General features: G+C 37.8%; 1 protein-coding gene across 1 annotated transcript in view; it reads left to right on the forward strand.

The window, feature by feature from the left end:
* The window catches only part of nhlrc2 (NHL repeat containing 2), an 86,059-nt gene that overhangs the window by 6,504 nt on the left and 62,322 nt on the right, over window positions 1-17,233 (forward strand). The window contains exon 2 of the mRNA XM_073027795.1: window positions 12,697-12,849. Within this exon, the coding sequence (XP_072883896.1) occupies window positions 12,697-12,849 (153 nt within the window). The remainder of the gene's footprint in view (window positions 1-12,696; window positions 12,850-17,233) is intronic.

Below are 17,233 nucleotides of genomic sequence, written 5' to 3' on the forward strand. Positions count from 1 at the left end.
TAAAGTGAGATCATTGGCTGTGGGAACATCTCAAAAGATGACTGTAATTATTATCTTTTGCTCAAGAGCTTGATGGTTGAGGTGTTGTAACTGTTCTTGAACCCGGTGGTGCAAGTCCTGAGGCATCTGCAGGTTTTATCTGAAGACAGCAGCAAGAAAAGAGCTAGGATCTCTGATGATGGATGCTGCTTTCCTATGATAGCATTTCATGTAGATGTGATCAGTGGTTGGGAGGGCTTAACCCAATCCACTACCTTTTGTAAGATTTTCCGTTCAAAGGCATTGGTGTTCCCATACTAAGCTGTAAAGCAGTATGGAGGAACACATCAAGGAATGCCCTTTGGGAAACCTTCAGTCAATTTTGGATATAGTATGGAAAATTAAACTATTCTATGTGGGAGTTTATGGAATATTTAATGAAGTGCCACATAATTTCAGTCATGGTTTGAGTAAATCCTATCATCAAAGATTTAAATTAGATTAATTGGTCATTTATTTTTATAGCTCAAATGAGGTTTTGGAAAGAGTTTCTAATTTTCACATTTTCCTGTCAATAATCATCTGCTTAAAAGAGGTGTGAATATTTTTCAACCAAAGTTTAAAGGTAATTTGATATTTATGATAGTTATGTATTGGTTACATGAATTGCAGGAATATATGACCAAATTATTATGTTGCTCCCATTTTTAGCCAAAGAAATGGTAAAACAAGTTTTAAAAAAAATGTCCGATCTTATCAAGCACATGAAAGAAGTATGAAGTTGAGTATGGTGTCAAGTAATTTCTTACTGCTAGAATTTACTTACCTCTGTTCATAGAGGTAGCTTCATAATACTGAATAATTTAAAACTGCAGTGCTCAGAGATTTTGGTTCTGACTAAGAACACTCTACTTTGCTTTTTCAAAATATGGTTGACAGTTTTAGTGAAATAATGGTAGAGCTTTAGAGAGCACAAAATTAATTATACTTTGAGTTTAAAAATCATTCATATATGAATAAACAAAAATCACTTAGAAGTTTGCCAAATTGATTTGGAAAGTTTTTCCATGGTAAATGAGCAAAACTCAATTGACATTAATAGTTTCAAGAATATCTAAAGCCAAGCACAACGTAGTCTAGTGACAAACACAAATTATCAGGTTCACTGGTCTTTGAAATGATTAATATTTATACCTGCACAACAAAGTACTTATTACATGATGGAAATTTAAAATGAATAATCTTTAAAAACACAAGTGGAAATTTTGTAATGGCTTTAGTGCAGCTGGTATTCCTGTAGAAAAACCGACACACAGAATCTGAAGGCTCACAACGCCCTTAAATGCAAAGTCTGTAGTTAACCTTGAATAGATCTTTAGGATGAACTTTCAGGACAAATCCAAATTTATCTCAAGTTTTAAAAACAAAATAGAAAATATTCAAAATTAATAATAGATTACAGTGTTTAAAATGGAAACAATACAAACTAAAGCACTTAACGGCATTTAATCATTTTTACATATTTTTAATTTATTTCAGAAATGTAAATTACATGAAACTTTCCTATTTTCCTCACAAATGTTCTTAATTGAAATGAATGGAGCTGATGAACTATCACCTAAGGAATTGCAGGAACTCTGCATCCTATAATTGAGTCCATGAGTTGTCCATGTAGGAAAGCAGTCAGGAAGTTGGCAGCATGTAACCTGTGCAGAGGATTTCCTCCATATCTGTAAACCTGTGCACACAAAGCAAATAGTTCCATGTTGAACTGTTGCATTTCTTACAAGATTCCCAGGCATATTTACATTTCGATTGACATTCTGACAGCTGCAATTTTATTATATATTTATTCAAAAATTTATTATTATGTTACTTAATGTTGGTGCAAACTCAAGCTAATATATTAACCCCAGAAAATTGCACTTGCAACTAATTTTAAACACAAATCTAAATGAAAAATATTGCTTACCACTATTTGTAGCTGTCTTGGGAAAATTTCTCTAATAGAAAGACTGGAATCGTATCTTGAGTAGGCCTGTCACATTCTCCCAACAAGTCTCTAGTGCTTGAGTGGGTGTCTTATAGCAGCGTGTTTAACTGTGTTTGGTGATCATACAAGAACATAGCCATTCTGACTCAGATCCATCCCTTCAAGCATTGGTAACCACTGAATATATCTGAGAACTTACTCTTGTTAAGGATGAATATGCTGTGGATACTGCCACAAAACATGGCATTGAATATAGGGAACACCTTCCATAATCTATGTGTTGACAGAGTGCCCTCTTGTCTTTTGAGGAAAATGTCAGATTCTTGAGTAGAGTTCTATGGTCATGAATGACTGCACTCAAAACAATGTTAATAAATCCCACTGCTAAGGTGTCTCATCAAAGTTCAAAGTAAATTATTATCAAAGTACATACAGTGCCTATAAAAAGTATTCACTCCCCTTGTAAGTTTTCATGTTTTATTGAATCATGATGGATTTAATTTGGCTTTTTTTGACACCAACAGAAAAAGACTCTTTCATGTCAAAGTGAAAACAAATCTCCACAAAGTGATCTAAATTTATTACAATTGTTAAACACAAAATATTTGATTGCATAATTACTTACTCCATTCAAATCAGTATTTAGTAGATGCACCTTTGGCAGCAATTACAGTCTTGAGCCTAGGTGGATAGGTCTCTTATCAGCTTTGCACATCTGGACACTGCAATTTTTCCCCATTCTTCTTTACAAAACTGCTTAAGCTTTGTCAGATTGCATGAGAATTGTGAGTGGACAGCCCTTTTGAAGTCCAGTCACAAATTCTCAATTGAATTGAGGTCTGGACTCTGACTTGGCCACTCCAGGACATTAACTTTGTTGTTTTTAAGCCATTCCTGTGCAGCTTTGGCTTTATGCTTGAAGGGATGGATCTGAGTCAGAATGGCTATGTTCTTGTTTCTTGCACTTCTGTATGATCACCAAACACAGTTAAACATGCTACTATAAGCACTAGAGACTTGTTGGGAGAATGTGACAATTTTTCTCCCAAGTCACAGTTCTCTTGCAGATTGCATCAGGTTTTCCTCCAGAGTTTCTATGTATTTTACATTCTGCCTTCCAGGGCTTGCTACAGTGAAGCATCCCCACAGCATGATGCAACCACCAACATGTTTCATGGTAGTTTTTGATGATGTGCTGTGTTTGGCTTACGGCAAACATAGCATTTATTCTGATGGCCAAAGAGCTCAATTTTGGTTTCATCAGAACATAGAATCTTCTTCCTGCTAACTTCAGAGTCTGCCACATACCTTCTAGTATACTCTAGCTGAGATTTCACGTGTTTTTTTCAACAGTGGCTTTCTCTTTGGCACTCTCTCAGAAAGATACAACTGCTGAAGCACCCAGGCAACAATTAGTCTATGCACAGTCTCTCCCATCTCAGCCACAGAAGCTTGTAACTCCTCCAGAGTTATCAAAGGCCTCTTGCTGGCCTCCCTCACTAGTCCCCTTCTTGCATGGTCACTCAGTTTTTGAGGACTGCCTGCTCTAGACAGATTTACAGTTGTGCCATATTCTTTTCATTTCTTGATGATTGACTTAACTTTACTCCAAGGGATATTCAGTGTCTTGGAAATTTTCTTGTATCCATCTCCTGACTTGGGCTTTTTAATAACCTTTTTGCAGAGTTTCTTGGAGTGTTCTTTTGTCTTCATGGTGTAGTTTTTGCCAGGATACTAACTCGCCAGCAGTTGTACCTTCCAGATATAGGTGTATCTTTACTACAGTCTATTGAAACACCTTAACTGCATACTGGTCTCCAAAACCAGAACTCCGGTTAACTAAATGTGGTACTTCTATAACCAGTTGGCTGCACCAGTGATGATTTGGTGTGTCATGTTAAAGGAAGGGGGATGAATACTTATGCAATTAATTATTTTGTGTTTTATATTTGTAATTAATTTAGATCATTTTGTAGAGATCTGTTTTCACTGTGACATGAAAGATTATTTTTCTGTTGATCAGTGTCAAAAACAAATTAAATCCACTGTGATTCAATGTTGTAAAATAATTTTAAAAAATAAAAACTTACAAGGGGGTTGAATACTTTTTATAGGCACTGTATATGTCACCATATATAACCTTGAGATTCAGTTTCCTGTGGCATACAGTAAAATCATAGCCATAACAGAATCAATGAAAGACCACTCCAACTTGGGTGTTAAACCAGTGTGCAAAAGGCTGTGCAAATACAAAAAGAAAAAAAATAATAAATAAGCAATAAATATCAAGACATGAGATGAAGAGTCCTTGAAAGTGAGTCCATTGGTTGTGAAACTGAAGTCAATAAAATTAGTCCTCTGCAAAGAGAGCATTTGGGTTGGTAGTGAATTGGGATATGTGAAAACTAGAGTTAAGATTGGATCAGCCATGATCTTGTTGAATGGCGGAGCAGGCTTGAGGGGCCGATTGGCCTACTCCTGCTCCTATCTCTTATGTTCTTATGTATGGTATATATAGTATGGCAACTTAAAATGATCCCATAGAGAGGAAATTCAAAGTTATCATGGCCTTGACCTCAAAACTAGAGCCAACCAAGGAATTAACTGGTTTAGATCTGGTGTCTAAAATGTAGGTAAAGACAAATATAAAGGCAGGCTTGGCCAGTGGAAATGGGAAAATTGGTTTAAAATAAGACAGTAAATAACAATGGCAGACTTTTAATGGGATATTTGCTCTTTCTCAACAAAAATTTATTCCTTTGAGGAAATTTAAAAAATATATATTAGAAATAAGATCCATTGCAGCTAAGTCAGAAAGTAAATGATGATATCTAATAGAAAGAAACAATCATAATACTGCCAAAGGACCCTTCGTTGGTTTCTAAAATTTAACACAACACATAGAGACTAAATGGACTATGAGAGTTAAGCAATCAAGAGCTTGTATATAATTTGGAAGAGAGTTTCTAAGGTAAACAATAGTTCTCTTCAGGATGAGACTGAGGAATTAATAATGTGAAATAAAGAAATGGCAGAGACTTAGAACAAATATTTTGTATTTTTCACAGTAAAAGACATTAGGAATATCCTAATAGTGGTAAAAAATTGTGGGACCAAATGGAAGGAGGAATTTGACACAATCATCTTCAAAAATGAATAAGCAAATTACTGGAACTAATGGTTGGTCCTGCTTGCCCACATCCAAGGTTTTTAAAAGTGGCTCTCCCAACCTGGAATCCATTGACCCCTCAGTTAATGGTGGGGTCCATGGCAAAAAAAAAGTTTGGAAACCCCTGCTCTAGAGACAGTGAATGAATGAGAAGTGATCTCCAGACTTTCTAGATTCAAATCTCAAAGTTTCAATTCTTGGAACAAGAATCACATCTGCAGAAAACAGAAACAGGATAGGTTTTTCTTTGAATGTGCACGTAGTAAGGAGAGTGTGATGAGCTACCACATATAATATTGGACAACAGGTTTTTTCAAAAGTGTTGCTTCTTTAGAAAATGTTTTCATTTATGATAGACCACTTGATGCTGAGCACAAATATAATTTCAGGCTATTGTATCACGTAGGTATTTGGAAAAACAAGAAATTACCTTTTATTGAATATAATGTGTTTAATTGCATAATGGTGCTGACACTTTGCAATAGTTCAACTAAGCTAAAAAATGTTTTGTTGACGATTTTCATTTGTTCTCAGTGTCTAAGGCATCATGCTTAAATGTTGAACAATAATCAGCCAACATTGATTGATTCCAGAATACATACACAACACTGGAAGAACTCAGCAGGTCAGGCAGCATCTGTGAGAAAAGAGTAGCCAACGTTTCGGGCCGAGACCCTTCATCAGGAATGGGGGGGGGGGGGAGAGAGGGCCGAAGCCCAGTAATAGAGATAGGGGAGGGGGTAGGGCCTAGAGGCGCCAGGTGGAAAACCAATCAGAGGAAAGATAAAGGGGGGAGGGGGAGGGGATAAGCATGAAAGAACTGTAGAGATAAAGAAGCAGAAAGTTGAAAGGGGAGAGAGGCAGAGAGGGACCTGGGATAGGGGAGGGGGAGGGAATTACTGGAAATTGGAGAATTCAATGTTCATACCACCAGGCTGGAGGCTACCCAGACGGTAGACGAGGTGTTGCTCCTCCAACCTGAGTTTGGCCTCATCATGGCAGTAGAGGAGGCCATGTATAGACATATCTAGATGGGAATGAGAGGCAGAGTTGAAGTGGGTGGCAACCGGGAGGTCCTGTCTATTGTGACGGACGGAGCATAGGTGCTCGATGAAGCGGTCCCCCAATCTGCGTCGGGTCTCGCCAATGTAGAGGAGGCTGCACCGGGAGCACCGGATGCAATAGACGACTCCAGCAGACTCGCAGGTAAAGTGTTGCCTCACCTGGAAGGACTGTTTGGGGCCCAGAATGGTGGTAAGGGGGGAGGTGTGGGGACAGGTGTAGCATTTGCGCTTGCAGGGATAAGTGCCAGGTGGGAGTTCTGTGGGGAGGGACGTGTGGACCAGGTAGTCGCGGAGGGAACGATCCCTGCGAAAAGCTGAGAGGATGGATTCCAGTTGCCCTGATATAGTTTCTCCATGACTGCATTGTCCTGGTGAAATGTTTCACCATGTTTGTCGCTGACAGCACCAAGATTTGCAGGGAAGAAGTCTAAATGGGAATGCAGTAAATGAATCTTTAGTGACATATTGCACTTCATGGTTTTGTATGCATGAAGCATGTTGTCAACCAGCTGCACATAGTTTGGTACTCTGTAGTTGCTAAGGAAATTTTCAACATTCTTCAGTGCTTTCCATGTGATTTTTCTCTGGTCCCACTAGAAGTTCTTCAAATTGCCTGTCATTGGTGACCTGTTTGATTGATGGACCAACAAAAATGCCTTCCTTAATCTTGGTATCAATTATTCTGGGAAACTTTTGTCTCAAATATTGAAATCCTTCACAGAAATTTACAGCCTTTCTAAGACCTGTCCTGCCATGCAATATCTGCCCTGTCTAAGCATGCGTAGGCATGCCTGGACAAGATAGTAAACTTTTCAGCTTACTTTGTAGGCAACATTTTAATTGACTTGAATTATGAATTGAAATAACATATATAGGTGATTTCATAAAAATGATGTGCATTAGGGAAATTTCATGGTGACTTTCATGATCAGCATCCCAAAATCCATAAGATACACCCAATGGTATTCAGGAAACAAAATTTTTGTTGTCCTGAATCATTTCTGCTCTCTTAAATCTGCTGACAGAGAGTGCTTTGTGTGGATGTCCCCCTGATCTGACAATCTATTATGCAGACTGGTTAAGAGAAGCATCCACTGTAATGGTGTTCCTTTTTGCCATTGCATTTGTGACTTCCCATTTCCACACTTATGGAAATGACATACGGGGACTTCATCCTCATTTACCACATATTCAGACTTCAACTTCCTCTTCCTTTAGGCTGAAAGGTTTGGGGCTTATTCAACTGCCTGTACATTGCTAAATTTAGAAGTATCCAACACACAGTAATGAAATTCATATACCTTCTCAGAGTACATATACTGAAGGGTAGTTCTAGACTGATGGATAGTCTGGAATCATACTTTGAACTTGTCTTGGCATATAATGGGATTCTGGTGCTCAATTAGCTGTCTAAGAATTCTAAATACACTCTGAATTTGTTACTTTAGTAATAAACAACATACTAATGGAAATCTTACTATCTGTTTCACAGATTAATGATGGCAAATATAAAAGCTCAGCTAATTTTGCTAATTATCGCTTTGAAGTAAACACTAAATTAGTTTTGGCTTTTTGGTCTAAAAGGGGTGACATTACATGAACTAGCACTGACATAGCAATTTTTCTCAGATGACTTTCATTTTCAACAGAGAGTCCATAAGGTACTTCTGTGTCCAGGGCTTGCCACCAGCGAAGAAAGATTTGTAAGAGTAATGCCAATTATAAATATTTATAAAACTTTAAAGACCAAACTTAATGAGGGAAAACTACTTTGTTTACCCTAACAGGAATTTACAGTTTTTGAAAGATATGTCTTATGAAGCCTAGAACTTAGAGGCAGCAAAATTGCTGGTGTCCTCATCAGAGGAGAAGACGGCCTCTGGGATTAACAAATAAAGTTGAAAGGCAAGAGCATAGGCCTATTGCAGCAAAGTAGCTAGGATAGTGACATCTACACAATCGTCTGCATGACAATCTAATGCAACAATAAGTTTAGTGGCTACTAAGGTTACCACTCATAATGCAGTTCCTTCACTTTTATATTCATTATTTTCTGATTCCTAGGATAGAGGGGCTCACAATTAAAGATTCGAAGTACATTTGTTATCAAAGTATTTATACATAATACAACCCTGAGATTAATCCTCTTGCAGGCAGCCAGAAACAAAGAAACACCATGGAACCTATTCAAGAAAACATCAAACGTCCAATGGGCGATAAAAGAACAAGTTGCACAAACTGCAAAAGCGAACAAACAACACTTAGAATACCAGGAGTCCGGTAATATTCAGTTTAGTTCAGTTCACTTGAGCATGTGAGCAGAGATTAGGTAAACTACAGTAATATTTAAGTTTAAAATTAGATCTAGCTGAACATAACTGTAAACATCACCCATAGTCTGTCCCTGTCCAACCATGTCGATGCCACAGCCAGGAGAGCACACCAGCCTCTCTACTTTCTCAGGAGGCTAAAGAAATTTGGCTTGTCCCGTTTGACCTTTATCAATTTTTGTAGATGGATGATAGAAAGCATCCTATCCTGATACATCACAGCTTGGTATGGCAACTGCTCTCCTTGAGACTGTAAAAAAGCTGCAGAGAGTTATGGGCACAGCTGAGTGCATCATGGAATCCAGCCTCACCTCGCCCTACACTTGTCAATGTCACATTAAAGCAGCCAGCATAATCAAAGAACCCATTGGACTTCTCTCCTTTCCCCCTTCCGTTGGGTAGAAGATATAAAAAGCTTAAAGGCACATACCATCAGGCTCAAGGAGATCAATCCCACAGTTAAAAGACTATTAAATGGTTCCATAGCATGATAAGATGGACTCTTGTCTTCACAATCTACCTGATTATGGCCTTGCACCTTATTGCCTTCCTGTACTGCACTTTTCTGTAACTAAGGCTTTTTTTAAGATGGTCTTAGAAGTTTTTAACAGTAAATAGGCAAGTCATTCACATAATTGAGAAAGGTGAATCTTGCAGTCCTCCAATCTGAAGATGGTGAAAAGTTGGCATGAAAATCCTATCGGGGATAGGAGATTCCAAGCAATTTTTAAGTGTATTGTTACTGAATCCTTCCATCTATTTCCAGGACACATGCACTAATAACTGACTTAGCACTTCTCAATAGAAGTGCTTCTATTACTTCTCTTTTACTTTAGGTTCCCCAGTCTAAATTCTTTAAGATATTAACCTTTGTGGATTCTACTGTTGTTTTCCTTGGTACAACCTCAGTGGATTGTTGCAATGAAATGATCTGTATGAATGGGTTGTAAAATAAAAACAATCACTGTTCTTCAGTACATGTGACAATAATAAACCAATTTGCCAATATAGGGAGGACTTTCACCAGTTACACAAACTTCAGTTAAAGAGAGTGAGAGAATTCTTCACTCAAGAGGCAGTGAACCAGTGGAATTTACTATGTGATTGAATGACATATATTAGCCAGGATACCAGCAAACTTTTGTGCTCTTCAAAACAGAGCCATGAATTCTCTTACGTTTACCCAAGAGAGCAGGTGGTAGTTGGTTTAGAGGTGATTCTGCAGAAGAAAGCATTTTTTTGTTAAGATAGTCTTAGAATAGCCAAGTCATTCACATAATTGAGAAAGGTGAATCTTGCAACCCTCCAATCTGAAGATGGTGAAAAATTAGCATGAAAATTCTATCAGGGGGTTAGGAGATTCCATGCAATTTTAAAATATATTCTTCTTACTGACTCCTTCCATCTGGATACAGGACACACGTACTAGTGCACACACTGGAATTAGCACTGCTTGACAGATTTGGTTTAGGTTCTCCAGTCTGGATTCTTTAAGGTATTAGCCTTTGCATAATTTGCTCATGTTGCTATACCCTGAACCTGGCGGATATTTCTGCCGTCTGCTGCAATCAGTTACCCACGGCTCGGTGTCAAAAGGCTGCTTGTTTGGGCGGTTAAGCAATTGAGGCTGCCACTCATTCCTAAGATACAGACTCAGCTACATCCTGGTTGACAAAGTAAGTATAGTCCTTGTTTGGTATTCGCAGCACTTGCTGCAGCTGTCAATGGAGCACCCAAATCCTACAGTCTGCCTCATTACCTCTAGTTAGATGTGATGAAAGCTACTGTCTCCCTCTCTTTTTAGCTAAACACTACCATTGAGGTTTGTTACCATAGAGAAATCTCTGTGCTGGGGAAGTTCTGCAACCAAACAGAAGATGAGGATTCATTTTCCATCATAATCAACAGGTAGTGATAAGAAGGATCATTGGAAATGGGCTGCTCAGTATTTGAGGCAGGTGCAGCCAGTACACAGCATTAATCCACAACTCAGATGGTGACTGCACCATTACTGCAGTCCATCCAACACCAACCTTCACAAGCAATCTTCAAAGTTCAAAGTAAATTTATTATCAAAGTACATATATGACACCATATACAACAACCCTGAGATTCATTTTCTTGCAGGCATTCACAGTAAATACAAAGAAAGAAAAAAAATTAATAAATAAGCAATAATTATCGAGAGCATGAGGTGAAGAGTCCTTGAAAATGTGTGTCCAAGTGAGTCCATAGGTTGTGAGAACAGTGCAGTGTTGGGATGAGTGAAGTTATCCCCTCTGGTTCAAGAACCTGATGGCTGAGGGGTAATAACTGTTCCTGAACCTGGTGGTGTGGGTTCTGAGATTCCTTTACCACCCCCTGATGATAGAAGCAAGAAGAGAGTGTGGCCTAGATGATGTGTGTCCTTGATGGATGCTGCTTCCCTGTTACAATGTTCACCCATGATGGACTGGGCCGTATCCACTAATTTTTTGTAGGCTTTTCCATTTGAGAACATTGGTGTTTCCAGCCCAGTTCATGATTCAGTGAGTCAATATATTCACCACAACTCATCTATAGAAGTTTGTTAAAGTTTTAAATGATGTGCTAAATCTTCATAAACTTCTTTTTAAAAAAAAGTAGAGGCACTGCTGTGCTTTCTTTGTAATAGCACTTACATGCTGGACCCATAATGATAACACTGAGGAATTTAAAGTTGCTGTTCCTTTCCCTCCTATGGTTAATAATCAGTTCCTTGGTCTTGCTGACATTGAGTGAGAGGTAGTTGTCGTGGCACAACTGAACCGGATTTTCAATCTCTCTCCTATATGCTGATTCGTCACCACATTTGATTCAGCCAACAACAGTAGTGTCATTTGCAAGCTTGAATATGGCATTGAAGAACCCAATTTTTAAAAAAATGAATGAAAGACCATAACAACTGCGCAGAGAAAGAGAGAAACACACACACACACACATTCGCACGCAGACGCTCGCACACACCACACACACACACCATGCAAACAACAGAAGCAAATGACAGCATTCCAAACCGGATTGAGCCTTTGGATCCATTCCCCGGAGCAGCTGGAGTAGGCCCAAGCCTCAATCTCAGTTCATCATATTAGCAGGGCAAAAGCGCCATGAAACTGGCAGAGATGACAGCCGCAGGAACAGTTCACAGCCTCAGGATTGCACAGAAGAATGAACATTGCGGGAGAGCAAGTGAAATCAGTCCAAGTTCACTCTAGAATGCCATGACACTACAGCAGCAGGGAAGGCAGGATTTCACACCAGAATGGTCCGTAATACATCTTTATATGCGTGACGCTATAATGACTCCTTTAACACTTTGCCTTTAGTTCTCTCGTTCCTGGGAACACATCCCGGGCACTTGTGAGGTCGCAGTGCCATAAGCTTTCTACTATGTGGAACTGAACTGCCAATTATTATATCACTTTGGTTAGCTTTTTATTTAATTTGTAACTGAAATTAACTCCTGGTAACTCAGACAGAGCAATCTCTTGATATTTGAGAAGGGAAATAAACGTGGACAATGTGCTATAAACACTGCAGTCACACCAATAATTGTGAACTTGCTGATTGTTTTCTTTATGATGTGCTTTAATATACTGTAACCTTACAGTAATTCTGTTATGCATAATTAACTAGTGAAAAATATAAGTCTACTATATTTTACTGGGTAACATTACTAAATGTGCCCACAAACAAATAAATAAGCCTAATAAAATCTGTTTCAAATACATTTAAAAAATTGTTTGAAATCATGTAGAGACCAATGCAATGTATAATCCTTTAATATGAGAAGTAGGAGATTTAAAGGGGTTTAAGTTGTAAATTTTTGACGAGTTGTTGATATCTGGGACATGCTGCAGAGGGAGTAGTGGAATCGGATAGAATTGCTATGTTTAAGTGGCATTTAGACAGACACCTAAATAGGAAAGGCATAGAAAGGTACTGTCACAATGTGGATGAGATTAGTGTAGTTGAGGAAAAAGTTGGCACAGACCAAATAAGGGTGTTTTTGCACTCCAGAACTGTATGATTTGTACACTAACAGTGTAACATAGACACTTTCAGGAAATACTTAATTTCATTAGCTTGTGATTTTCAGTGTCAGCAAGTAACAAATATTATCTTTTATCTCTTTATTTTCAGGTTTGGATTGGATAAACACCGAAGGACCTCTTCTTTTACACAGAGACCTTTGTGGTAAAGTGGTTGTGCTGGATTTCTTCACTTACTGTTGTATCAACTGCATGCACCTGCTGCCAGACCTTCATGCCCTGGAGCAGAAACATTCTGCTGAAGGTATCAGTCACAGTGATTTTTATCATTAATGCAAGAAGTACTTAATCATACAAGTGTACACTATGTTTGCCTATTAAACACATGACTTATTAAGGGCAATGTCCAATAACAGGACGAATTGGTTTTCACAGTTTTCGTAATAGTCATTTTCCTACAATTTGAAAGGAAATTAATATGCAAATTGAATAGTTTTACTGTGTGTAATTACAGCTTAGGGGCATTTGAATGATTTATCCCTACCTCAATTAATGACCCCAGCATTCTTAGATAGCAATTTTCTATTTTATAGATTTCTGGCAATAGTCTTTAAGAAGACTACTCAAGTATTGAATAAACAATAAAAAAGTGATGGTGTTAAATATCAAACCCAAAAGTAAAACCCCAAGCAATGATCCCTGCAACACACACAAAATACTGGAGAAACTCAGCAAGCCAGGCAGCATCTATAGAAACGAGTAAACAGTTGACAGGTCTCGGCCCAAAACATCAGCTGTTTACTGTTTGCCATAGATGCTGCCTGGTCTGCTGAGTTCCTCCAGTATTTTGTGTGTGTTGCTTGGATTTCCAGCATCTGCAGATTTTCTTTTGTTTGTGATTGCACTACTACACTGCAAAGTCTCTTCCCGGGATGCCTACTCTGAAGAAGTTTACATCTTCCCATCAATGGGAGTTCAGTGAAACTGTCTGTCAGTGGTCCCCCTCTATGATCTCTGCTGCCTCTGACTCTTCGACCATGTGCTCACCCAGACCCACTACCACAGTTCTGATGAAGGGTCTCGGCCCAAAATGTCGACTGTTTACTCTTTTCCATAGGTGCTGCCTGGCTTGTTGAGTCAGGTTACCCCTACCCTTGTGTGTCTGTGATTTCGGCCATTATTGCAGCAATGAATATTCCTGAGCTACTTCCTTTTTAATCTTTTAGCTTGCATCCTCTTCTCAGTGGCTGCCTGACCCTGGCTTTAGTTGCATGTTTGATTTATCTTCACATACATACTACACTGCACAGAAAGGAAAGTGTGCAAGGGGCCTTTGGCATCTTGAATTGTGCTCTATCAGCCCCATGATCAAAATCACTATTAATGAATGATTGACCAGTGATCTGAGGAAATTGATGAATTTTTAGTACTTTAGTTTAAGACCTTGCTTTGGTCTGACTTCATGAGGGAGAAAATCAGAAGTTAAAAATATTGCAGAAAACATTTATAATGCCATACAAGAACATGCAATCACAGAGGGATATTCTCACTATAAAATACCAGCTTCAATGTATTTCTCAAGGGAAAGCATGACAGCATTAACGTTAAAAATACTTTTCAACAAATAACAGAAATTGTAGGCTTCTAATGAGTTTTCAGTGGAAACCATTCCCCACCAATAGCATATAATAGATCGTAAGATCAAATCAACCTCTTCCACTAAAATTTTCCACCTTATCAAATGACATTATTTTTTCAACCGCAAAGCATATACAATGTCGTATTTCTATTACTATGAAAATTCTATTACTAGACAAAGCTTAATTTCATGCTTAAAATTCATTCAGAAAAGATATGCAAAAATTAATAGACAGTAAGAGATTCCATTTTCAGAATTGTTTTTGCAGATTATATGTTCTTTGATAACAATGAATGTGTGGTAGATTTTGGATTTAAGCATGCTCCCTGTTTTCTGTACTTACTAACAATGACTAATGAAGTTAGAGTACAAGGACTTAACTGTTTTCATAACAAGTAAAAGAATTAGGGCCATTTAGGATTGCAAAATAATTGTATAAATTATGTCCATAAAGCAGTTGAAGTAAACAAACTGATCAGAATGGCTGATTCAGTAAGTATTAATATGTGATAAAAGTTATGCATATAATATCAAAAGAGGACCTCTGACCGGTTTCGGCCTGAAACATCGTCATTACCTCCTCCCATAGATGCTGTCTGGCCTGCTGAGTTCTGCCAGCATTTTGTGTTTTTTTAAATTTATTTCCAGCATCTGCAGATTCACTCGTGTTGCCTCTGACCACCCAAGTTGCTTGCAACTCCATCACAGACATCTTGGTGCCAATAACACTAAAAATAGGCAGCATGCGTTTTGTAGTCAACTGAAGATATTTTAAAGTACAGTGACTTTAAGCAGGAGAACAAGGTACAAGGTCCTTATTTGTAAGGAAAATTGCTTAGCAGAATATTAAAGAAATGTAAAAAAGAAATGTGCCATGGCTGTAATTGATGTTACATCTTAATCTAAGAATCTTGTTTGTATGTTTTTTAAAATTATAGTTGGGAATTAGTTACAAAAATAATTATATATTATTGGTCTTATATTCCAATTGTTGAATTTCAGTGTATACTAAGGCTAGCAACTTTCTTGCATGTGAATACCATTAAATCTTGAAGACCATGCAAATCTGCTACGGAAATACAATTTTGTGTTAAATGTATATAGTTTATTAAATAGCAGAATGTATAATGGGAATGCAGCACAGAAGCCGCTTAATTTGGTTTCTACTTTTAAATAAGATAAAACATCCTTGCTCTTTTAGTAATTCCCTGTAGTTTTGCCCTTTTCCGTAGGACCATGATAAGAGGTTTAGCATGTTTTTTATTCCCACAGATCCCACAAGTGTTCCAAGACAGCAAAAAGGGAGCTGCTAAATTAGGAAAAGACTTCAAGGTTTATTTTTTGAATCAATTGCCCCTGAGTATGAGCATCAACATTAGTATCAGCAACACTACCCTAAACAACACACCTTAGGCACCACCTATATCAAATAATCTCTTCTATATCTTGCAGTTACTAAATTACTAAACTAAATTACTAAACTGTACTTTTGGAAATATGATGCATCCTTTTTGTAGTGTGTCTCATAACTGATTAATTGCTAGTTCAATTTTTATACTATACTCACCTGTGCTATACTTCTGTAAAGATTAAAATGTGTAATCCTTTTACATATAAATACAAGGGTGACACAGTAGTGTAGCGGTTAGCATAATGCTAGTACAGCGCCTGCAACCCAGGTTCAATTCCCACCACTGCCTGTAAGGAGTTTGTACATTCTCCCTGTGACTATGTAGGTTTCCTCCAAGTTCTCCGGTTTCCTCCCACTTTCCAAAGACATACTGGTCAGTAAGTTAATTGTTCACATGGGTGTTAATGGGTGGTGTAGACTCGTTGAGCTGGAAAGGCCTATTACCATGCTGTATCTCTAAATAATAACCCACAAAGAAGGAAAGGAATTTAAATTGACATCATTTATGTAGCTATAAAGGATTGATTTTGGGAATCGTAATTATAAAGCATCTTATTCTGTGCTTTGGATTATCAAATTGCTTCAATTACCCTTCGAGTTCAATGCTGTTAATATGCAGCTTTAGAACAGAGATGAGGAGGTATTTCTTCGACCAGAAGGTGGTGAATCTGTGGAATTCATTGCCACAAATGGCTGTTTAGAACACATCATTGGATATATTTAAAGTTGGTAGAGATAGGTTATTGATTAGTAAGGGCATCAAGGGTTACAGGGAGAAGGCAGGAGACTGGATTTGAGAAGGAAAGTAAATCAGTCGTGAATGAATGGCGGAGAAGACTGTATGAGCCAAATGACCTAAATTCTGCTCCTAAGTCTTAAGGTGTTATAGTTTTATGCAAACAATCTGAACACAATAAACTCTCAATAATTTGTTTTAGGACAAACAGCTTGTTTTTCTTCAAATAGTGTTTGATCTTTACAGGGCTGTGTAAAGAAGAAGGCAGATTGTGGTTCAGTATCACAAAATCCCTGAATACAATGCATAAGTCTAGAACTTTGTTCCTATTTCCAGTAGAACCTTAACTGACCAACTTTTCAGACAGACTAGCCAACTGTGTATATTTTATTGAGTTGCAGAGCTTTCAATCATGCAGTAACTATAATGTCTTGGAAAGTAATTTGTATTATGTTTGTAGAGATGGAGGGAATATTCCAGCTGATGATGTTTGGGAAAGAAGCTGTGATCCACAATAGAGCCAATCTTAGTGCAAACTTGATTCAAAACATCTTTATTACAGATTAAAATTAATTATATTGTGTTGCTGGTAATGCATGAATAATGACTAATAACATAATTTTGTCATGTGTATACCTGGCCCCCTTCAAAAGAATGTTTGATATTAGTACAGCAATCATAGTCTGGTAACTGGCTTTCTCAGATGCTTAGAGTATCCGGCATTGTACTTATTTCCTGATTTAAAGATGAATAATTGTCTGATTCACATGCATCTATTCTTCAGCAAGTGGTTCTACACTGTGCATGATCCAATATATTCAATCCATTTATAATGAGTATTGGTAGTGATGAGGGGAGTACTTCTGGCAAGATGGCGGTACAACTGGTCACAGCAGCTTCTG

The sequence above is a fragment of the Hemitrygon akajei genome, chromosome 23, assembly GCF_048418815.1.
Source record: "Hemitrygon akajei chromosome 23, sHemAka1.3, whole genome shotgun sequence".
NCBI lineage: Eukaryota > Metazoa > Chordata > Chondrichthyes > Myliobatiformes > Dasyatidae > Hemitrygon > Hemitrygon akajei.